The 24,375-nt window shown below is 36.1% G+C and overlaps 1 protein-coding gene across 10 annotated transcripts in view; it reads right to left on the bottom strand.

The window, feature by feature from the left end:
* KIF13A (kinesin family member 13A) overlaps positions 1 to 24,375 on the bottom strand; it is an 84,170-nt gene that overhangs the window by 42,462 nt on the left and 17,333 nt on the right. For 9 of the 10 annotated variants that reach the window (XM_060774874.2, XM_060774876.2, XM_060774878.2 and 6 more), the window contains exons 3-13: positions 14,535 to 14,547; positions 13,637 to 13,697; positions 12,871 to 12,963; positions 11,564 to 11,744; positions 9,691 to 9,778; positions 8,356 to 8,490; positions 6,610 to 6,722; positions 4,197 to 4,308; positions 3,399 to 3,611; positions 2,639 to 2,749; positions 612 to 746 (exon numbers count right to left, since the gene is read on the bottom strand). In XM_060774874.2, the coding sequence (XP_060630857.2) occupies positions 612 to 746; positions 2,639 to 2,749; positions 3,399 to 3,611; positions 4,197 to 4,308; positions 6,610 to 6,722; positions 8,356 to 8,490; positions 9,691 to 9,778; positions 11,564 to 11,744; positions 12,871 to 12,963; positions 13,637 to 13,697; positions 14,535 to 14,547 (1,255 nt within the window). The remainder of the gene's footprint in view (positions 1 to 611; positions 747 to 2,638; positions 2,750 to 3,398; positions 3,612 to 4,196; positions 4,309 to 6,609; positions 6,723 to 8,355; positions 8,491 to 9,690; positions 9,779 to 11,563; positions 11,745 to 12,870; positions 12,964 to 13,636; positions 13,698 to 14,534; positions 14,548 to 24,375) is intronic. The other variant, XM_060774875.2, reaches the window with a different exon arrangement.

The raw sequence follows: 24,375 nt of genomic DNA, 5'->3' as shown, positions 1-24,375 counted from the left end.
TCGTGTATTTTGTCACAGCTTTATTAAGTCTAATTATCTGTTATAAACTTATTTTAGACATTGAGCTAGATTCAGTTTGGGAGGGAAATGGAGGCAACATGTCAATTCGCTCCTATTTTGGGAATTCCCTTAAGAGATCTTGGTGATTCAGCTTTTCCAATATATGTCAGTTCAGGGAATGTGGGGCCAGGTTCAATTCCATGTGACAGGGGAACCATGCAGTGGTTTATACTGATACTGGTTCCTTCATACTGTCATTCTGCAAGTTTTTTTCCCCAGTCACAATGCTGAGGGTAGAGAGGCATCATTGGCAAGGAGGAGGACTGGTACCTGGATCCATGCCCTATGCACTTCAGCTGCAACTAATAAAACTCAGGGCATTTAATTTTTTTCTTTTTTTTTCTATTTTATCACTAGGACTATAAGCACTGACTAATACGCCTTTTACAAAATTGCCCCTGTAAATACTTATTCTTAGACTCAATTTAGACAGAATACAATAAGAATACTATGTCTGCTATATTTTCAAGATCCAGTTGCACAAATGTCAGCTTAGAACCTTAAAAAACTTAGTCAAAATCAGACCATTACTAGATTTATAATCTTTTTACCTTTAAGTAATAAACCAATAATTCATTGAGTGCAGGATCTGCATTTAGATTCACCAGATAGCACTTATCTTCCCCAACCTTGATACCAGAAGATTCCAGGGAAATACCCATACTCTCTAGCTGTTTTTGTCTCTCCTGTAAAATACACAGAAAATCTGAAATTCATAAGATGTAGTTAGTTTTAGCAGTGACTTTAGCAACAACAAACTAAAATGTTATGGGCTGTATCCAAAGAATCACGAGCGGAAGATAAACAGCTGCTAGCATTCACGTATAAATGTTTACACAAGAGTTCCCACAGTATCGTAACAGACAGGTTCTATATCAGTTTTCATGCTCTCACAGTTTCAAAAGACAGAACAAGCAGAATAGCATATTTGTTTTGGATACACTTGTCTTGACACCACTCTACTATGAGGTGTAAAATTAACTTTTTAAAATCAGTAGCAATGTTCCTCATGTTGAAGGGAAGCAAAAGGAGTTATCAGTAATGTTCACCAACATAAAAGAATAGGACTGGAGCAGATAAGTGACACTAATATAAGGAAGACTATCTAAGTAGGCCTACCCTATCTATTATATCCGTTACATCAGCTCATTAGTCTTTGAAACCAAGGCTAGTGAAGTCATGCACACAGACCTACAATTTTGTTTGAAATGATGGAATATGAGACAATGTACTTACTGTGAAAGTTCTTTCTGGGATGCCAGGATCCAAGACTTGTTTTCAGTTGAGCTTGTCAATTAATTTAAAAGATGCAAAACTACTACTCAATTTACTTAAAATCCCCCTTTTTTGCTAAATTACTTTGCCAAAATTAGGGTGCACATTAGATTTGTAAAATACAAAGCAAAAGGGAAAGCTGTTTCAGCAGCACATGGAGTTCCTATTTGAGGGACCTAATCTCTAATTTTGTTGCCATGGCTCAATGCTATGGGATCCTGGGATTTGTAGTTTGGTTGGACACCAGCATTATTTGGCAGAGAAGGCTGCCTACGCTCTCTACATGGGGTTGCCTTTGAAGACGGCTCGGAAGCTTCAACTAGTCCAACGCTTGGCAGCCATGATTCTAACAGGAGCGGAACGCAGGGAGCATACAACCCCCCTGTTGCGCCAACTCCACTGGCTACCGATTTGCTACCGGGCTCAATTCAAAGTGCTGACGTTGACCTTTAAAGCCCTAAACGGTTCCGGCCCAAGCTACCTTTCCGACCGCATCTCGGCCTATGAACCCTTTGAGATCTTCCGGGGAGGCCCTGCTCTCGATCCCGCCAGCTTCACAAGCACGGTTGGCGGGCACGAGAGATAGGGCTTTCTCGGTGGTGGCTCCCCGGCTGTGGAACGCCCTTCCCACAGACATTAGATTAGCTCAATCTCTAATGGTATTCCGCAAAAAAGTAAAGACCTGGTTATTTCAGCAGGCATTCGAATAATTAGTGCAATGACTGGTAATGTCATAGGAATGGAACAATGGATGACGAATCTGGATCATGTTTTTAGTGATGAGATGCTAGTGATTGGTTATTATAGTAATTTGTGTACTAACTGTGTATTGATTAGGTTGTTAACTGTTTTTATATTGGTGTATTGAACTTTGCTGTTTCCTGTGTGTTGTGAACCGCTGTGAGTTGCCTCCGGGCTGAGAATAGCGGTATAGAAGTAAAGTAAATAAATAATAAATAAATTGTAAAACTACACCCCCAAGGATTCCATAGCATTGAAGCAAGGCAATTAAAGTGGATTCATTCTACAGCATTAATGCATCCCAATTTTTTTTCCATTGCTGAGAGCTTTGGTGTTCTAACACTTTTGTTTTTAAAGAAGGAATTTTAAGCAGGTAGCAACTGTAATGGCCAAATTACAAAGGGTGCATTCTTTGCCACCGCACATTACATTCAGCGTGAAATACTTTTTTTGGCTTCAAGGTTTTGAAAATTGAGGTATGCATTAGATTCCATGGTGTGTTAGGCTCAAGCAAATAGGGATATGTTATTTAGCTTTAAAATGTAATAAAGTATTTAAATACCTGTGCAATTTCTTCTGTTTTTCTTAACTTCTCTTCCCAGGTGACGGTCAATTCTTTTATAAGTTTTTCAGATTCCTCCAATTTTTCCTTCAATTCTGGTGCTTTCATTGCCTTAAAATCCAAAAGATGGCAATGATAACTATTTCAGATTCTTGGCCCTCTTTTTTAATTAAACAAAACAATTAAGAGGGGATAGCATGAGGGTTGTAAATAGTGTCTCCTCCTTGGGCATACATATTTAAAATACCCGCCCTGCTCTTCTTTCTCTTTCTTTTTGTATGCCACTGGTTTCTCCCCTTTCTAATATGCAGCACATCAATTTAACGGTTGAGATACATGAATTCAATTTTTTCACAGTGTTCCCAATGTTATGAAATTCCATATCTTCTGAACAACTCTGATGCATTCTTTTGTGACACTGTTGCAAATTTTATTCTTGAGATTAGTAACTTTTAAGTATGTTTTCCTTTTTATCTGTGACTTCCTCTTATTGTATATGCCTGTGCTGTGATTTTGCTGCTATAAACATAAAGGCTCTCTGAGTGTGTGCACGACATCAAATTATCTTGAACCAAAACTATTGTGACACAAATTTCACAGCAGATTTGGAATCACTAAGGATATTCTAGCCATATTTCAACAGGCGGACTTACGGTAATAACTTCTTCCAAATTTTTAGCTGTTAAAACTACATAAAACTATTCTTATTTCACACATTTCATGAAATATCACAGGTAAATTTTTCACCAGCTTTATTTACCTCTGCCTGAGAAAGCTGTTCTTTTAGCTTCTCTACTTCTTCACGTAGTTCTCTGATGACCCTGGCATTTGGATCTTCATTCACTATAGCATGATTAACTATTCTTTTAGCTCTGTCAGCATATCTCAGTGTAGAGAGTGTTTCTTCATAGTTATCAGCTGCCGGACTGATTGTAGCTATCATAGCTGTTTGGCTATTTCCTCCCAAGTTGTCCTAGACAGGTTGAAAATATAAATTTAAAATATAAACTTAGCATAATCATAATCATATATTTTATATTTATAAAATATAAATTTAGCATAATTTCAAAATTATGGTATTTATTTATTTATTTATCCTATTTATACCCTGCCTTTCTCTACTCTGAAGGGGACTCAAGGCGGCTTACATAGAGTCAATTATTCAATGCCTAAAACACATACAATTCCAAAACATTAAAAATTAAAATTAATTTAAAATTAATACATATTAAACATTTAAAAACATTCCATTTCATATTAAAATCACTTTATATGATTTTTATGATATTATATCACTTTAGCTGAACCTGACATATACTGCACTGAAGATTTTTACCTCTCACATTAGAAATGGCTGCAAAATCAAAGTGGGAAATAAGTAACATTTTGAAAATATTAAAAAAGGAAGCAAAAAGCATGTCACAGTAGGAATAGGCTGCAATTGCAGATTATTCTTAGCTCACTTAAAACCAAACATGGGTTCACATGAAAACATGACAGTAACAATTAAAGACATTTAATCTTTCATTCCTATCTATGAATCAAAGTAAGGATTTACCTTGAGAAGCCAGGTGAGCACAGAATCTCTATAAGGCACAAATTTGTTTTTCCCCTTTCCTGCTGCTTGGTCTGCAAGTGATGAGATAACCAAACCTAGTGTTGAGAGTGACCTAGAAGAGCAGCAAATTGTTATGGGCTTGAACACAAAACCAATGACACAATGCTTATAAGAATCAGTCTTGTAAGAAAAAGCTGGAATTGCAATATAAAATGAACTAAATATGTCAAGATTTTAAAAGAATTTGTGCAGTAAATGTGTAGAAGGATAAGACAGCATTGTGAATCCTATGGATTGCAGGTCATAATGAACATTAACAATAAGCTACAAAGGAGTGCTCTGTTGTGCCACACACAGTTGAATAAAGTGCAGACCAAGGAAAAGACCACCCAGGAACATGGCAGATACAAAAAGACAAAACCAAGGAAGGGGTAGAAGTTCACAAGGAATTTGGTCTTAAGGAAATAATAAAACCATATCAAATCAAAGCCGCTTTTCAACAGAAGAATCCAAACAGAAAAACAATAGATCATAAAAACATAATAAAAGGGATAAGTCTGTAGATTTACTTGGGTTTTAAAAGCAGTAAATACAACTCTATGGATAACAAGTATAACTATCCAGTGGAGTTCCAAAATAAAGATTTGAAATGTAGAAAATGCAACAGAACTATTAATTTCTAGTGCTACTATGCACTGAACTGCAAAAAATGCTCTTATCTGGAAATAAACAAGCTTAAAAATCACATCTCTTCAGCAATCTAATATGGAATATATTATAAGAGATATCACTGTGAGGTTTTATAGTTTATTTTCCTCACATATATAAGCATATTTAGCTATGTGCAACATACAACACACTGATAACAAAATGTTAAATCAAAGGAGAACAGAGTAGAAGTTGAGCTACGGTATGCTGAAATTCAACACACATTGTTCCCACATGTTTAGCATTGAATAAGGGCATTTGTACTCATTCATTTGTGCCTTTTTTAATGTGTACAAAGTGAGCCTCCCATTTCTATTCTGCGCTGTTTTATCATTTACAGGAGCAGACATGCGAAACTACTGTAAGTTTCAAATTCTAGTAATCAATTAAAAAAGAATTAAGTGAACATTTGGTTTGTTTTCAAGCTTAAACTTAATGCAATAATGAAATCAAAAGCTTATTAAATAATTTAAGAATGTTTACACAAAAGCATCAGCATAACAGCTTTAACAATAATGGTTAAGTTGGATCTACTCCAGGTTGAGTCAAAGTATAATTAGATAGAAAGGATCTTCTACATTTCTGCCACATCTTGCATCTAGTTAAACTCAATTTCAAATCACGTGTGAAATCAAGAGGCAAAAATTTGGAAGGACTCAAACCCCAAGTAATCATGAATTTCTTGGGTACATGCTTGTGATGAAAAATTCAGGACGTAAGTCACACTGGACATAGTAAGGCATACACTGTCCTGATCTTTCAGTATGTTTAGTAGATTATAACTGGTAGAAGTGCTTTGAAAATATGTCCCTGTGGTGGCAGAAGTTGCTGTAAGCTAAATTCAATCCTTGGTTAAAAAGTTACCATGGATAAAAAAAAAATACCAACATCAGTAGTGGGAACAGGGAAAGAAATTGATGTATTTGTTCACACTAGAAGAACAGAAAATAAACACATGATCATGAAGCTAACTATCAAATTCTTTTATATTGTTATGCAATATACAAGGCAACATTAGCAGCAGAGTAGCTGGTACATATGGATAACTATAAACTATGCCAATAAAATTGATTGTGGTTTTATTAACTGTTTATACACTCAATAGTTTTATTACAAAAAATCAAGAAGTTTTAAAAGTTCTTTTAAACTTAGAACTATATGAATTATTTTTATTGTAAATTCCTGTAATTAAAGCAGAGATATATTTTGTTTTTCTTATTTTCTGTGAAAATACATTCCCTATGAGATATAACTCCAACACTGAAGTTATGGGCAGCTCTGACATCTTTTAAGGCCACACACCGTTAAAACTGTAGCTTTTACTGTTAGTCATTTTTACTTCAATACTGGATACAATTTCTCTTCAATACTGGATACAATAACTAGATGCAAGATTCCTGCAGTTATTAAAAGTGTACATTATTGGTTGGTATTTGATGCCATGTCTGCCACTATCCTTAATTTTTTTTAAAAGTTATCAGGTGTGAGCATCTTTTCATTGAATTGATGCTGCTGTTGCTCCAAGTTAAAGATCTCACATTGATCATATGGCTGGCTCATTAGTAGCTTATCATAAGATTTCGAATGCAAAGATGTCATTTGTATGCAACCAGCTGATTTAAAACTTGATTTGATAGATTTTTCTAATGGTTGGAGCTACAATTAATATCTGGCTTGGGGAATTTGATTTCACCAGTGCACTTACTTGTTTATATTGCTGCCTTCCTTCAGACGTTCTCCTGCTGCTCCTGTTTTAGATACTCTTTCACTACCAGCCAAATCTACCAGGCTGACTTTGCTCACTTTCTCTCCAGAGTTCTAAGCAAAAAGACAAAGAAACATAAAACATAACAACCAAGAGTTCTGCTTTAATAGCTGTTCTGACTTTGCAAAACAACAAACAAACAAAAATATTGGATAGGTAAAAAATCTTTTAGTACAGCAAAATACTATTACTGGGGTTTCTAAATGCAAAGGCACTTACATGCTATTGTAAAGGCTTCATAATAATTCAACAGCTACAAATATCTTTAGATACCCATTTTTCATCCAAAACAAATTTGTTCTGTATCCAGGCATGTAGCCGGGGGGGGGGGGATGACTTAGGGGGCTTCAGCTCCCCCCCCCCCCGAAATTCTCATGGTGGTCCGCGAGAAGGCCTTACTGGTGCATTATTTAAACTGTTATGTTTATTCATATCATGATCTGATCACCATACTCAATATATCCCATATGCATGGGGGTATTGGGGTAACGATACAAAAGGTTTGCTAGGGTAGACCCTCTTTTACTCAGACTCAGCCCCCCCCCCCTCCCCCGAATCAAAATCCTGGCTACGGGCCTGTCTGTATCATAATTTTGACATTTGATTTCCCAACTATGAGAACTAAAGGTTATTAAAATGAATAACTGGACTCAACTTTCATTTGAAAATACATTAATTTGGTATCAAAACTGTCAGAAACGTCTGCCAAAAAGCAAAAATAAAGGATACTTAAAAAGTTACAACTAAGTATGAAAGTACTCTTTCCATTTTCTCTCCACTACAGATGCGCCAGGAAAAAAAGGTTTGCTTTATTTACAAGATTCATTCTGTGCATATTGGCAAAAAATACACACAGGGATGACACACCTTGCAAAATCCCTCTGATTAATCTGAAGATACTGCAGTCCCATCCTTCCACAGAGGTTTGTCTTTTATACTCAGTCAAGACCTCTCCCTGATATTTTAGCTTTTCACGTGAGGAAAAACCTCTATGGGGGCATAGCTTAACTGTCTATCATGAGAGAACTAATTTCAGGCACTTGAGATGGGAACTGACAAAAAATCTCTCTGGTATAATGTCTTTCAAGTTTTCTAGTCTATTCTTTGAATGCACAAAGTAGAGTTATCTGAGAAGGATTGACCTGTATTTGTTATTAAAACTGTTTCCAATTTCTGATAGCTGAAACACACCTGTCCATTCTCACAAATTATTGCACAGAGGCAAATTCTAGATACACATTAAAAAATCCTTTATGGTTTAGAATAAATAAAATATGGTGTCTCATGGAAATGTGCGTCCTCAACAGAACATGTGTTTCATGGCATTGTAAAGCTATCAGGTGAGGTTACATGACATGAGAGAAGCCTCCCCGCAGGACTGTAACACATCCGGGCATCCCCTGGGCAGCATCTTTGTAGATGGCTGATTCTCTCACACCAGAAGTGATTTGCAATTCCTTTAGGTTATTGTCCCAAATTAAAAAGCACTATTTTTTGTGTAATGTTGTTTAATTGAATAATTATTTTTTTAAAAGCATTTCTATTCAAATTACATTTATAGTGCAAGTTTTAAAAGACCAAAATCCAGATTGACACTGAATTCATTGGATGGGAATTATAAGTGCATGTTTTAGATCACACAACCAATGTAACTTAAAAAAAACCCCTTAGGCTCAATTCACTTACACCAGACTGAAGATCATAAAGTGTCTGAGTAATTATAATATTAAATACAGCATGGGAGCGGCTGCTTTCCTCATTCATGTTGGTTGCTGCAACTGTTCGGGACTTGTTTCCTTCTGACATCAATGACTCAATATCCTGAAGCACAACATGAAACAATTTGCAACATTCTCTCACAACCTATTGTATAAAATTAGCATATTACAAAAAGTAAAATATGACATTGATCAAATAAATAAATGGGAGTACAAACTATACTATTACACATTTACATGTGAACTTTACTATCTCCTCCCTTATGTAAAATTATTTCACAATGGGCTGACTATTCATCCAGGTGCCTTCCTGAAAAACTGTTGAAATCAAATTTCTCAGCTGTTTTCAGGAATAATCCAGTACTTGAAAGAAATTTAACTAATTTTCCAAATAATTGTTTTGTTTTGCTTAGCTAGAAAGGAAGCTTGGGCACCAGCCTGGATCATCCTGGAACTTATTTATGTTCCTGAATAAATAAATATGTTTAAGTTTACTTTTAATATATTCTTATTTTAATACAAAATGACAACCCTAATAAAAATGTTCTGCCTACCAGCAAAAAGAGAAACCAAGAGAAAAAAAAGCAAAAAGAGAACCAAGAAAGTAGCATATAATGGAAGAAAGTCCAATAGCCTGGGAGGAGCCCAGGTCCTTGCCAAATGTGTAATAATAATAATTTATTACCTGCCTCTCCCTGCAGTAATGAGAACAAGATCTTAATATTTAGGACAGAGTTACAAAATATTTCATCCTATTTACACGAATACTGCCCTTCTTTAAGTCGAGAGTTATTTCATGTAGAATCACTAGCTTTTACACATGTATAAAGCCCATGAATTACTTCAAATCTAATGACAGAATTACTCAACTTTAATAAAATTAGTATTAAAACTTCACCTCTCTTCCAAACCTAGAAAAGTGTTTAGGAAACAGACTATGACTGAATTCATTTATAATCTGCTAGCAGAAATATTCTTATTGATATAAGAACATTAATAATAAATAGCTATTAAATATTTGGGAGGTATATATATTGTCTATATTTTTTCTAGCAATTGATTAAACATTAATGCATACATTTGAATTGGTTAAATTGTGAACTGATAAACTACTTTCCCCATAAATATTACATGTGGGTATCCCTCTTCTCCATTCAGAGGGTAAGTTCTCTTATTTCATCCATTCAGCTGTTTATCCAGCCTCGTACAGACCAGTGTGCTGTGGCTTCCATATACGTTGTCCCTGATTCCACCCTTCGCAATACATTAACTTCACTAGATATGGTAGTTATTTTTTACTTACCTCAAAGCTAGTAACAGCTAGCTGAGACAAACCATCTACATATGGACCCAAAACCTTGTGCTCACGAACTTTGAGTGACTGGCGACTTCTTTGAAAGAAAAAGTTATCATAATTTAAAATTCAACAATAATCACCAAGCAATATATTAAATCTTTGTTAACAGGAAAATATTAATTTATTAGAAAACAAAGACTATTACAGATATTGATAGAACATGATTTCTCATAACATCACACATAAGTCACTTCCGTTTTCATCTTACTTTCGCAGCTGCAACACTAAAGGGAATATAGAGAAGACTGTTGTAACAACACTGACAGCTTCTCTCACAAGAGCCTAGTCCTCTACTCTGTCCTCTACTATTATTGTACAGAAATTAGGTTACCAAAACACCAGTGCTATAGCAATAAGAGCAAATATCGTATCTCTACAGCAAATGCTAATTATTAAGACAAATGTCTGTTGTGGAAAAATATGATCATTTCTGAAGGGCATCCATCTAAATGACAAGAGCTAACTCTAAAGCAGTGGTTCTCAACCTGGGGTCCCCAGATGTTTTGGCCTTCAACTCCCAGAAATCTAAACAACTGGTAAACTGGCTGGGATTTCTGGGAGTTTTAGGCCAAAACACCTGGGGACCCACAGGTTGAGAACCACTGCTCTAAAGGAATGACATTTTACTTTAATGTTGTCAAATAAGGCTCAAATAATAAATCTGTTGGCAAAATATAAGAAGTAAAGATTCAGCTATATGCTGATCCGTTTTATACTGACCCTGGTCAACTCCAATTTGACAATAGCTGACATCTCTCCGTGACCTGTATTGCTTGCTAAGCTTTGCCATGTGTGATGCTAGCAATGTAGGAACTGCAGTATTATGTGCCTAGGGCCAGCAACCACACATTATGGTGACATACAGTGTCAGACCCTGAAAACATCTTCTTAACAAGCAAACTCTACAAAGATCCTATACTAATCTCATAGTCATAGAATCATAGAATCATAGAATCAAAGAGTTGGAAGAGACCTCATGGGCCATCCAGTCCAACCCCCTGCCAAGAAGCAGGAATATTGCATTCAAATCACCCCTGACAAATGGCCATCCAGCCTCTGCTTAAAAGCTTCCAAAGAAGGAGCCTCCACCACACTCCGGGGCAGAGAGTTCCACTGCTGAACGGCTCTCACAGTCAGGAAGTTCTTCCTAATGTTCAGATGGAATCTCCTCTCTTGTAGTTTGAAGCCATTGTTCCGCGTCCTAGTCTCCAAGGAAGCAGAAAACAAGCTTGCTCCCTCCTCCCTGTGGCTTCCTCTCACATATTTATACATGGCTATCATATCTCCACAGATAATACCACACATGCATCATATGCATATAAAACATACGAAGTTTTATAAAACACTGATATTTGAAATGAACTTTAGTGTTGGACTGAAAGTAGTGCTGGGATTTGGTCGCTCCCTAGGCCAAGGTTACCGTTTGTTGTTTGTTTGCTTCCTTTCTGTTTCAGGGCTTATCCCAGCTTCATCTAGGAAATACAGTAGGGATGAGATCTAAGATTCTACCCAACATGTCCAGTCAGATCCACGTTAACATGAAGGGACAGGCATAAACTTGTGAGATTAAATGTCATTCTGTCAATTCACATATAAAATTGGGATGGGGTGATATTTTAAAATCCAAAGAGTACCCAGAAGTCAGGACTCCTCTCACCTTTGTATCCTTTCACTCCTTTAATATTGCTTTTCTCTGCTTTACACATGAATTAGGAAAGCCATATTTAAGAATGCAAGACTACAGCTATAATCTGAGCCTCAATGCACACATTCCTATTTTCAATTTACCCATCTTAAGTAACAGAAAACAATTACTCACCCTTTAGGGTCTAGGAGATCCCTGACTTTCTCATTATAGATTTCCATATAGGACACTTCAACTTTGAAGGTGTGTGAATCATTTTCTTCTGATGTTATTCTTTGAAATAAAGCACAGCAGAGGCGAGGGATCAGACCCAGCTGCTCTGCATTGCCCATCATTGAGAAGGATTTTCCTGAGCCTGAAAGAGAATAAATATAGGAAAGTAACATCTACTTTAAACATTATTTGGATTTTTGGAAGAAGTTTCTATACTACCCACAATCACTATGAGCATTTTAGAGTACCACAAGAACCCCATAACCTCACAGATCATATTCACAATTTCACTTACCCATGTTTAGAAAAGAAAGGGTGGGGGGTGGGTTGAGAGAAATGGTCTCCCTAGGAATTTGTTAGGTCTTCTAGGTGATTCTAGGGTATGCATTCTCTGGAAGGTACTACAGAATTGCATTGAAAGACGTAGCAATCTTTTTAGAGATTATCTCTTGATTCTCCAACACACTTGTATGGTGTGCTAGGACTGGAAGTCAAGTAATTTAATTGAGTTTCTTATTAGAAGTGCTGAATAATTCACTAGCAACCCAAATGCAAACATTGAATATGAACTCAAACCATTTATACTTCTAAAAAGCAGAATAAGTATCACACAATTAAAATACATGAAAGGTGAAAAAGAAAAGCTTAACAAACAGTATACAATTACAAATAAATTGCACTGTGAAATTGATCAGAATTCACAGTGCAATTTATCTGTAATTGTATACTACTTGGTAAGCTTTACATTTTGTAATTATAATCATAATGTAGTTTGTTCTTGTTGTACAATAGGCATGCTTATAATACAATTTTGTTGCATGCATTGTCAGTTATATGCAAAGACCTTTGAAAATTATATAATCATGAAGGAGGACCTAAAGAGAGTGTTCTCTTTAGGCCTCCACAGCAGTTCTATTTTCAATATCTGCTGAAAGTTCTACTGGAAATTCTGCTGAAAGTGGACCACAGAATTGTTCTGGAGACCTTGAGAGAACAATTACCTAGGCATTAGGTACATTCTATATTAGGCTTGCACCAGAGGTCCAAGACATTGTTCATTTAGATAAGAAAAATAGCATTCCTCAGAACAGATTCCATATAGCCATAGTTCATGGCAAAATGCTTGAGACTGAGAGAAGTGAATCCAAAGGTGAAGTTCATGCTGGAGAAAAAAGACTAGTGACTTGTTCCCTATTCTCCAAATGTGGGAATATGGCAAAACCCTGGAGCAATGAAACAGCCTCACTTGAAAGATAGCACTATCTCACCTGTTTGTCCATAGGCAAAAATGCAAGCATTATATCCCTGAAAGGCCTTCTCTAGAATTCCTTCTCCAAGGCACTTGAACACTACTTGTTGACCTATAACATTTAATACACAAAAGAGAAACAAAAACTTTAAATATTAAATATGTCCACCAGAAGAAAACTACTCAATTGTAAATAACAAAACCCATATATAAAAATAAAACAGCAATATTTTAAATAATTAAATCAATACCTGAATCTATGACTATTCTAACTTATTTCAATAATAACAGGAAAAGCAAAATAGCTAATAAATTTGATTTGACATAAACTTTTATTTACTCCAGCTTACTTCATTAGAGGCAGCCTTTTAAAATAACACCTTCATTAAAGCCAGTCAATGTTAATTTCTCAGGCTTTCCAAGTGTCTTAAGTATTTTTTTCTTATAATACTTCTCTTCTAAGATTCTAAGGAGCGGTAACAACATGATCTGGGTGGTTTCTATATCCCATGGTTTCTTTCTCATCTAGAGACATAATGATTTCAATTGGGGAGAGGGGAGACAGATAAATGTAGCAGATACATAAAGACTACAAGCAAACTTCTAAGTGCAAGAAGGCACAAATCATGCCTTCAATGATACACAATAAGCAACAGCAATCATCAGGTAACAGGCTCTCAGGACAGAAGATACTGAGAGTGCCTATCTCACACCTCTACCATTTATTCCTCAGTCACTTGTCTGACTACTTGCTCAGCCAAGCAAACAAGTAACAAAATATATACCTGCATATTTTGCAGTGTTTGATTCATCCATTGACCAAAAGCAGTAATCGAAGGCAAACACCTACATAAGAAAATTCAAATAAAAACTTTTCAATTCTGTATTTACACCAATTTGATTAGCAAGGTAATACTTGCAGGTCTTAAAAAGACATCCTTTAAACTCAATGTTTCACTATTCAAATTTCTATATGGTACTAGAATCTTAAAATTTACCTTCATTCTCAGCAGGAAAAGTAGCTTTCTTTTGATGTGATACCACATATATAGGCAGTGGGTTAATCTAGTGACCTGGCAGGTAGCAGTCTGTGGCAGTGTCAAACCACAAGGGAAATGCAGGGTGCACTTTGTCTCAGGTGCAAAACATGGGGTGCAATGGGGCTCCTTATTTGCTCGACCCCTCACTGATGCACCAGAAAAGGGAAAAAGGGCTCACCTATGAAGAACAGTGTATTGAGGAAGTACACTGATATCCAAATATTTAGGACCAAGACCCATAAAATATTAAGTCTTTTATTTTGTTTACAAACATCTACATTTACTGTCCGTTACTAATAGTCTAGTTCTAGTATATCCATCTGTTAAATCAGATCTGCTGAATATGCCTTTTAGTCATATTTGACTGTCAACTTGTCAAGGAATCAGACTTTCATGTGATTAACCAGGCAACACAAAGGACTGTTTTACTACTTACTAGCCTTTTTCTACCCAATTCCCAACTTTGATCTGCATTTTTATAAACCTATTGTGTAACGGTAATACAAGAAACTGCCATAAATCACATTATTAATCGGAACAGAGTGGATATAGCTTTCGAATACTTGGACATGTTATATAACATTGTGAACACAGCAAATGGTCTGTGTCCTGGCAGAACAAGGAGGATAAGAAGGCCACTTACTTTTGGTTGTTTCCTGTGGAATGGAAATCCAACAGTGCCAGAAGAGGATTGTTTATCATCCACATAAGTAGAAAGCGTTAAAAAATGAAAATATTTTTATTAGTGCCTGAACAAATAGTATACTCTATATGTATTTGTGGGCAATATTATTCTAGTGGGTTTAGGATTAATATTTATTGCTCTAGAAAAATATGTTCTTTTCGAAAATGAACATTCATCACTGTGTTGTTGAAGGCTTTCATGGCTGGAATCACTGGGTTGCTGTGAGTTTTCCGGGATGTATGGCCATGTTCCAGAAGCATTCTCTTATGACATTTCACTCACATCTATGGCAGGCATCCTCAGAGGTTGTAAGGTCTGTTGGAAACTAGACATTTGAGGTTTATATATCTGTGGAATGTCTAGGGTGGGAGAAAGAACTCGTCTGCTTGAGGCAAGTGTGAATGTTGCAAATGGCCACCTTGATTAGCATTTAATGGCCTTGTACTTTCAAAATCTGGCTGTTTCCTGCCTGGGGGATCCTTTGTTGGGATGTGTTAGCTAGCTCTGATTGATTCTTGTCTGGAATTCCCATGCTTTTTGAGTGTTGCTCTTTATTTATTGTCCTGATTTTAGTGTTTTTTTAAAAAATACTGGTAGCCAGATTTTGTTGATTTTGTTCATGTTCACCAAACACAGAGCCCAAACATGAATCAAGGAACATGAAAGGCACTGCACACTAATTCAGAGCGCCTGATGAACCAACCTGGACACAGCATTTTATTTGAGAACACAGAAATGCTGGATCACTCTAACCACCATGTCAGACTACACAGAGAAGCCACTGAAATCCCCAAGCATGTGGACAATTTCAACAGAAAGAAGGAAACCATGAAAATGAACATCATCTGGCTACCAGTATTAAAAAGAACCCTCATAGACAGGAGGGGATAAGCCTGTTCTTTGCTGCCTTCGAGGATAGGACCAGGTCTGATAGTCTGAAATTGCAGAAGAGGATATTTCAGTTAAACATTAGAAGGAACTTCTTGATGGTTTGGCAGTGGCACTAATTTTCTACAGAGGTAGTGAGGTATCCTTCGTTGGATAACTTCAGAAAGAGTGAATATAGTTCTTTACTGGGGATGCTTTAGCTGAAGATCTTGCATTGAGCAGAAAGTTGGATGAGATGGCCCATGATATCCTTTTATAACTAATTTTTTTAAAAGTGTTCTCTTTTTAAAGAAATTATTAGTTTTATTAGCTATATTGTATCCTAGAGTAAATGAGTTTGTGAGTGAAATGAGGCTTAATGTTGGTTTCTCTTTTGGGGAAGATGTGACATTCCGTGCAAAGTTTACATAGGCTAATACAAATGAAGCAGCCAATGTTGTAATATTGTGATAAGTTCTGGTTACTCCTTTAGTTAATAATTACCTCTGGTGGCGTATGAATGATTGCTACCAAATTATTATTTAGCACTTCACTGAAATTTTTATTTTTAAAACAATATTTCTATCCTGCCTTTCTCTATATGCTGGGGTTTAAGGTGATCCAAAACACAATTGGGTGACTCAAAACACATGCTCTATCTTATGTTATGAAAACACAAACAAGCAATACTACTACAACACAATGAAATGCAAATACATTTTTAAATGAATCAATAAAGCACCCACTCATTAAAAGTCCCTTCTTCAGTGACCAAACTTTTGAAATAATGTTGCAAGTACATCATTAAAGGATAGCTGGTATATCCAGTGATAAAATAAAATGACAAGACATAAAAGCAACTTTTTTATGAACAATGCAGATCAGACCTTTTTGTATAGTCTTCCCTATTGCACATTCTTATGCATACCATGAATCTGTACTAATAGAAATAGCATGACACCAATATTCAAGTAGTGTTAGTATTAATTCTCTTCAAGTCTGCTCTCTTGAGCCCCCTCTCATTCTCTTTCTCTCATACATAAAGTCTTTTTTGCAACATTTTATTCTTAATGAAGCGAGATTTTCCATCATAAATAAAGACTTCTATAGTAAGCTAGAAAACACTATTGCAATTAAGTTCTGAGAAGTTACTAATCCTAAATTTTTTTAGTGATACATGTACAATCTGAATATGAGAATATGGGATCAAGTAAAGAAAAAAGTATCCTGACTTTGGAAGCAACTCTTGAGGTCATGTATGCTGAATTGCATTTTGCCTACCACAATTTTTCCACAGTAATGGCATGGGTATGCCCAGGTGCCCCCTTCTCCTGCTTGGGCCTTGGGCTGCCAATGCCAACCAGACATCAGAAACTGATTATTATATTCAAAACAGCACAGCACAGAGGTTACATGTTATCTCTAATTCAGACTCACAGTTCATCCCTGGCAATGAAGTGTCATGCTGGTTGAGGACGAGATCATATTCGTATTACAGAATGGAGGCCTTCATCTCCCAATCACTCTGTTTGCTCATGCAGAATTCTGGGAAATGTAGTTTATGACAGGGCCTTCAGAATTTTCAGCTAGGGAGGTCCTGGCTTACTTAAACTACATTTCCCAGAATTCTGTATGAGCAAACCGGGCGATAGGGAGATGAAAACCTCAGTCTTTAACGCTAATGTGATCTCCTAAGAGCCTGAAATAAAGTGGTCACTAAGCCTCGGGGAGTGGTAATGCCTTAAAAGCAAGCCAACATGTTCATGATCAGGAAATATCCTTCACTGTGGCAAAGGGCTTCTTGGCTATACAGATTTCATTATGCGGATGATTACTTTCAGAAATCTGTTATGAGTTGCAACTGATGAGTGGGTGTGATTTCAAATCTTGAGTTCCTGGCTGGAGGAGCTGCTGGAACAGAATTTCTCCTTTAGATCAGGGCACCCTTGCTTAATTTTCTCTTAGACAAGACTTATGTAAGTTCTTAAAGGGAGCTTTTGACTGTGTCCTTTGTCTCTGAGGCTTTTTCTGGCTTTGCTCCTGGATTGCCTTCGACCATGTATGCTCTTTAACCCTCATTTGGACTGAGGATTTTCTTGGTTTTACCCTACAACTGCCCAAGCCCCTAAAGAACATAGGTGTTAAATGCTCTTTCAGAAGTTGTAAGATTAAAACCATTATAACCACAGCATGGAAATTGCACAGGTCAGAGTTCAATCAGATCTACACAAAAATGCATGTTTTCACACAACAATCTCTATTTTCTGACAGGTAATAGAAACAATTATTTCATGCATTGCTTTGAATATGCAGAATCAACAGGAATTCTTCTGTGATAAAGAGAATGTTCTGTGAAAATATACTGCTGAAGAAAGCTGCAATTCCTGTTATAATAATGACTTCAACCATACTCACATGAACAGCCAAGATTATGCCCCCTGCACAGTGCCATGGTCTTGCTTTTATAGAATTTTCTCATGGGCATTAAATCCTTTTCTAGGATCTAATGGTAATGTGATATTTTTATAATGGTGGAAAGCAGTCAAGCCAACCTGTAGAGCACTGCCCCTTGCAAGTATACAATCCAAGCTTCCAGTAGAAAGATCTCAGGTAAATAGTTAAACTAAGGAAGACTTTTAAGACTTTGAAAAGTTGCTAATGCTACGCAGAGGAGACAACAAAGCACTAAAAAGACTCACAACCTAAGAAAGATTATGGAACACATGAATATTTGAACTTAAATAGTACTCTACAACCTCTGAAAAACAATATTTAGAATAAAAGACTCAGATCTTCTCCTGCAAACAAACTGCTGCTGTCTTTCTGTTACTGCAAAGCAGAAAATCATTTTCACAGGAGCATACTTTCTGTTGCAGAAAGTATGCCTTTTTGCTGTGTTTGCAGCTTCTTATGTGGCACTGGATAAATCAAGAATAGGTTAATAGAGGTCAACCAGCAGACAAATTATTCTGCCTCATTACTTCAGAGCTCTGTTCTTTAAAAAAGCAAAGAAAAACCATGATACTCATTTTGGGTATGCATTGTATGTGTATATTAGACGTGAGAAAGTTTAAAAGTGACTGCACATGTAACAATGCCTACACAAGATTTAAGATAGCGGTTCTACTACTTCTCTCATATTGCTGCCAAAGTTTTGCTTTCTGGCTCATTCCCAACCTCTCATTTTGGAGTGTAGGGCAAACAGACATTGGTGTTAGGAGAAGGAATGCCCTGGCATGCTGGAGTCCACCAGTTGATGGTGCTTTTGGCTAAAGAAGAATTAGGGATGAATCTCTCACAAAAAAAGAAGACTAGGAACTCTACATACCCAAGCATGAAAGAACAGGCAGGAACACAGTGTGCTTCAATCACTTACTTCTATCATGTGTTACCCTGAAAAGTTACTCTTGTGGAAAAAGTTCCTTTTAAAATAATTAAACCAGCAAGTAACACCTACATCCAACATTCCAACAGAAATATAATTAAAATTAAATAATTAAATATCATTTTCCATCTACTCAACTGTGATTATTTCTATAATTTGGCAAAGAGTCTTAATTGTTTTTTAAAAAATCACAAGTAATAACAGCTCCCACCAAGAAACCATTATGAAATAGTTTCCATTCCAGCACAGGAATGGCGGGCTGTTTGTGCACCCAGAAGAATGCTTTGGGGTCAGAATGTAGTCATGCAAATGATCAGCTCAGCCAGGAGTCATAGTTAATATGGAAAGCAATTAACATGGAATGAAACTTTTGCAGCGATCACTTTGTTTAATGAGTTCTCACGCTGTCATTCTGCCAGCTACAGCCTTGGGGCTATAATCTTAAAGTAACTTAAACAAATACAGCCTTTTCAAATACATGATATTGTTAAATGATGCACACAGAATTGCCATAAAGAATGTATTGATTTTAATGAATATACCAGAAGTAAGCATAGTTAAGGGTATATCAGCAATAAATCATATCTTTCCCCTTTCACACAAACTATAATTCTCCTGGGAATAGTTTCTACATATAGCAATGTAGAAACTGAAACAAAACTGTAAAAGTTCCCTATTATGTGAAATACAAAAATGGAGTAATATTACAAATACCCAGTCACCCCAAGAGGCTGATAAAGCCGAAAGGTGACTGGCCCAATGTCAATTAGCGGGTTTTATGGCTGAATGGACAAACTCAGATTTCCCACATCCAACATTTCAATGACTACTCTCATATCAGTGTCACATACCATATTTTTCCATCTACTCAACTGCAGAACAAATCGATGTAAGCCCGACAAACAATACTGAAACTATAGAATTCTACTAAGAAAGTTAAAGATAATTTGTCAAGTTTAGCATCTCCTCCATTAAAATGGAAATAACCCATGTTTGCAAGTCATTGCCAGAACAACTAAAATGTAGCTATCACAATTCTAGCCAATTAACACAAGGCAGTGACCTTGAAAACATTAGTATAAATGTTCATTTCATTAGTATAATTGTTCATGTGTCACTCTGGAATTCTCAGAACCCAGAATAAGAAATACTGATTTTTGATCTTTAAAAGGCAGAAAATAAGAAATCTTTCTGACATTTGATACATGACTTAACCCGAAAGGGATTGATTTAATAGAAGCAGAGCTTGGTAGCAAAGGAGTATAACTAGAAAAATGACCATTCAGTAGCATAATAAGGTATTGGACCTGTAATGAGAAACATGATTACTTAAATATCTGAATGAACTTTTTAACAGGACAGTTGTAAGATGTAAATAATATATTCTTAGACTATCATTTAAAAAATGCAAGCTTTCCATTTGCTCATAGCTTAATTAAATTGTTCAAGAATATCACATAAAGATCACTTTATTTGGGAAAATATCACCTATGGGCACTCTAGATGCAATTGTTAAGCAACAGAAAAAGGAAGTAAGTGCTTGATGAGACAATTTATCTCACATTTATATGCTCTAGAACTAATATTTTGAATTGTACTATTTCAGAATGCAAAACAGATAACTTCATTAAATATTGACTTCTATTTCTTTTTACCTAGAGAAGACAATTATGCTGAGGAAAGTGGAAGGTAAAAGGAAGAGGGGCTGACCAAGGGCAAGATGGATGGGTGGCATCCTTGAAGTGACTGGACTGACCTTGAAGGAGCTGGGGGTGGTGACGGCCGACAGGGAGCTCTGGCGTGGGCTGGTCCATGAGGTCACGAAGAGTCGGAGACGACTGAACGAATGAACAACATTTCTTTTTACTTGTACAGTACATTGCCTTGAGATCTCATTATAGAAAGATACACGTATTTTAGCAAAATAAATATTAAATTAAACATAGACACTGGTTGTAGGTCTTTTTTTAGTAATTCACCTTAGTAAGTCATTCACAGGTTTGAAATGGTGGGTGGGGATTGTTTATGTGTGTGAAGAAGGCAGCTAAGCTATCCCATATCGCCAACATTCTTCTTAGCAGAGAACCTTTCTACTGGGAAAGCATTTAAAAATGAGAGGTCTCTAAACTGCTGCAATGCAAGTACTCAAAGGTTGCTTATTCTTTGCCTGTGGAATAGAACATTAAATATGAAATTCCTATGGCATAATGAGACATGATTGAGTAAACAATATTTGTTTATATGCTGAAATATTTTTCATTTTCTATTCACTGTTTCTATTATTCTTATTGATCTTGTCTCTTATTCTAATCAGTTAAGGCTATCTTTCCTATGACCAGTTATTTTTGCTTTATTTAGTCCACTGATTCTTACATTTCACTTCGATCTGGTTGTAGGTCTTTTTTTAGTAATTCACCTTAGTAAGTCATTCACAGGTTTGAAATTGTGGGTGGGGATTGTTTCTATACACATTCTCTTTAAAATATTGCACCACTATCTCATTTCTGCTCTCCCTTTGTATACTGCAACTTCTCCCAAGGAAGTTCATTTGCTTGCTTTAGATTCTCCAGTCTTACTTCTTATCATCTGCGACTACTATTGTGTCTTCTTTAATTTTTTTTAATATGAAGGTTTGAAACTCTTGCTAAAACCTCAATGTGGCTTTTTTTTCAGCCACTGAAACCCTATATAGCAGGAAACCTCAACCAAAAGAAGGAAGCCATTTACACATCAATCATCTGAAAGAAGCAGCCACCTCAGACAGCTGATTTTGGATATGACAAAAAGGCAGTACACTCCAGGTTTTAATTTAATTATTGTGGAAATTTTACTGTTAGGGATTTTCAGCCTCGGGTAGAAAAACAACTGACTCACTTTATCTTGAAAGACGTGCTGCTATTGTGTTTTTTTAACATGAATAAAAATAATTTTGCTGTTAGCCATCATATATGTGCAGAACTACACAGATCCTTAATTTTCACTTTCTTACAAAATAAACATATATGCAGTTTTGCATAATAACGACTTCAACTTTAAGAGAAAGTAAAATGAATTATACAATTCAAGGCTATCCCAGATGTATGCTCTTGAACTGCTATTCCATCTTCTGCCATCTTCCACAATACAAATTTATCTTTCCACTTCTTGGTTGAAGATGGAGCATTCATCTGGACAACAATTTAAAGTGAACAGATCAATCATAAGGAAAATCCCAACAAACCTACTTCCATTGTAAATCCATTTCCTTTTCATGATGATGGAGTACAGTGCACTTAGGATGCATCTACACTGTAGAGTCAGTACAGTCTGATATCACTTTAATTGCACAATGTAGCCACCCTGCAGTGGGGTGAGGGGGAATAAAAGTTTTGCTTTCCCTCAATCTCATCTTGAAAATAACTGTTGTAATTCATTTGTCATGAATTTTCCTAGTAAAAGCTGAGACTAAGCCTAAACTTTAACAAGTTAATTTTCCACATCAGATTTTTAGTCTGGATGACTTTTCCTCTGGAAGATAACAATAACACAGAAAGGTCTAAGTAGTAGAAATATTGCCACTGGAAGAAATGTATCACATGGTTCTATTGCCAGAGCAGAATGAAGTGAAGGAATAGCTGGAAAGCAACTGAAGAGCTGGGTTTGGAACAACTAAAGAAGAATGGAAATGGAATAGGATGGAGGGATGCATTCGTTTGTTTAATCCTCAACCAGTCACAGAATTTTCTTGTGGCATGCACTGTCTTCAAGTCCCTCCTGTGGATTTTATGTTGAGTTCTGTATATTACATATCCTATTGTATGTTGTTATTTTAAGCGAGCTGGAATGAACTCCTTTGTAATCCTTTATGTATTTAACGTTGCTCATACAGTGCTACCACACTTAAATAATTAAGTGAAAGTATCCATATTTTATTCTCCATTCTACTCTCCTCCCTCACTCCAATTCAGTGGATCACACACTTTGAAAACATTTGTGATGTAGGAGCTATTAGAGGGGTGTGTGTGTGTCAAAATACACATTTAATTAAAACATATTTGGAGGCCATGCAAGAGTGCTTGAGGTTACTCTTGAATTTTAAAAATGCCCTGAAAACCATTTGTAACTCTGTCTTATTGTATTGGCATGAAGCATCAGTGCAATGAATTGAAAACGGATTGCTTTATTTTCAACTGCTCCAGAGACTAAAACATAAACACATGGATTCAAATTACAAGAGATTCCACCTAAATATTAGGAGCAATCATTTTACTGAAGAAACGGTTTGACAATGGAATAGACTGTCTGGGAAAATAATACACTCTAAAAACATTTCCCCATAAAAATGTTGGCAAGGCATCTTTTCAGTAATGTGGTGGGAGCATCTCACCTCTCTCTTGTCATTGCCTTTGCACTAGGTCTCCAATAGAGGCATGTTGCATTCCATGTCCTTGTCCCCTCCCCCTCCTTTTTTCAGGCTGTATTATCATTCCTCATTTATATTCTTTTCCCCTATATGTATAGATGTTGACATTTTAAGATCAGCAATGCAATCACACCCCCTCATTGTAACCCTTCCAATAAACAGCTGCTCTTCTCTTTAGCTCTTTCTAAGTATGTTCCATCTGTGCATTTTTCAAAGGAGAAAAAAAAGAGTTGTTCATTACATGCCTCTAAATTTTAACCTCAGTTTATCTACAATAACTGAGATGGTCGCAAAATTAATAATTTGGTACCCAAAACCTGCCCTCAATTTACTCTTGAGGTCACCTTATACTTTTGATACTTTTAAAAGGGATTAGACTATAGAGAAGTAGTTCTCCAACCCTCCCCCAGTAAAGCTGGGAACTCTTAAGCTTTTATTTTAGAACTCTTATTTTTGCAACCCAAATTATGTGAAAGGTGTAATGTTTGAAAGCCTTAGGCCTCTTCCACAGAGCTGAATGAAATCCCACATTATCTACTTTGAACTGGAATATATGGCAGATAGCCCAGTTCAAAGCAGATATTGTGGGATTTTCTGCTTCTATATTCTGGGTTATATGGCTATGTGGAAGAGCTCTTAGTCTTGGGAAGCAGTTTAATATTTTTTTCTGGTTCTATAGTCTTGTTCTATATTCAAATTCTAAAGTAATGAAACCACCAAGAAAAGCTCCTGTAGCTCATAAATATTTGGGGAAGGCAAATGAAATATTATGAAAGACATAAAGTGCAGACCAGGGCCATATTTGATAATCAAGCTTTTATTAGAGCAGACTTACTTTTGCTTATTAAAAATAAATGCCATAAATGAAATTCAGATAATTTTAATATGACAGTTTAATAATAACAGTTTTATTTCTTGCCCGCCTCTCCTCACGGCTTGAGGCAGGTGACAAGATTACTGAAACATAAAACCCATAATCATTTAAAAATACTCTGTAAAATACGCATATTAAAACATAGCTCCATAAAATACGTATCAAAATACACAAAACAAAAACTGGGCACACAGTGGAGTTTAAAATTCACCATTAAAACTACCTGGGTAGGCCTGCCGGAAGAGATAGGTCTTCACTTGTATCTTAAATT

The sequence above is a fragment of the Anolis sagrei genome, chromosome 4, assembly GCF_037176765.1.
Source record: "Anolis sagrei isolate rAnoSag1 chromosome 4, rAnoSag1.mat, whole genome shotgun sequence".
In the NCBI taxonomy this organism is placed as follows: domain Eukaryota; kingdom Metazoa; phylum Chordata; class Lepidosauria; order Squamata; family Dactyloidae; genus Anolis; species Anolis sagrei.
This window is presented reverse-complemented; position numbering and strand designations above follow the sequence as displayed.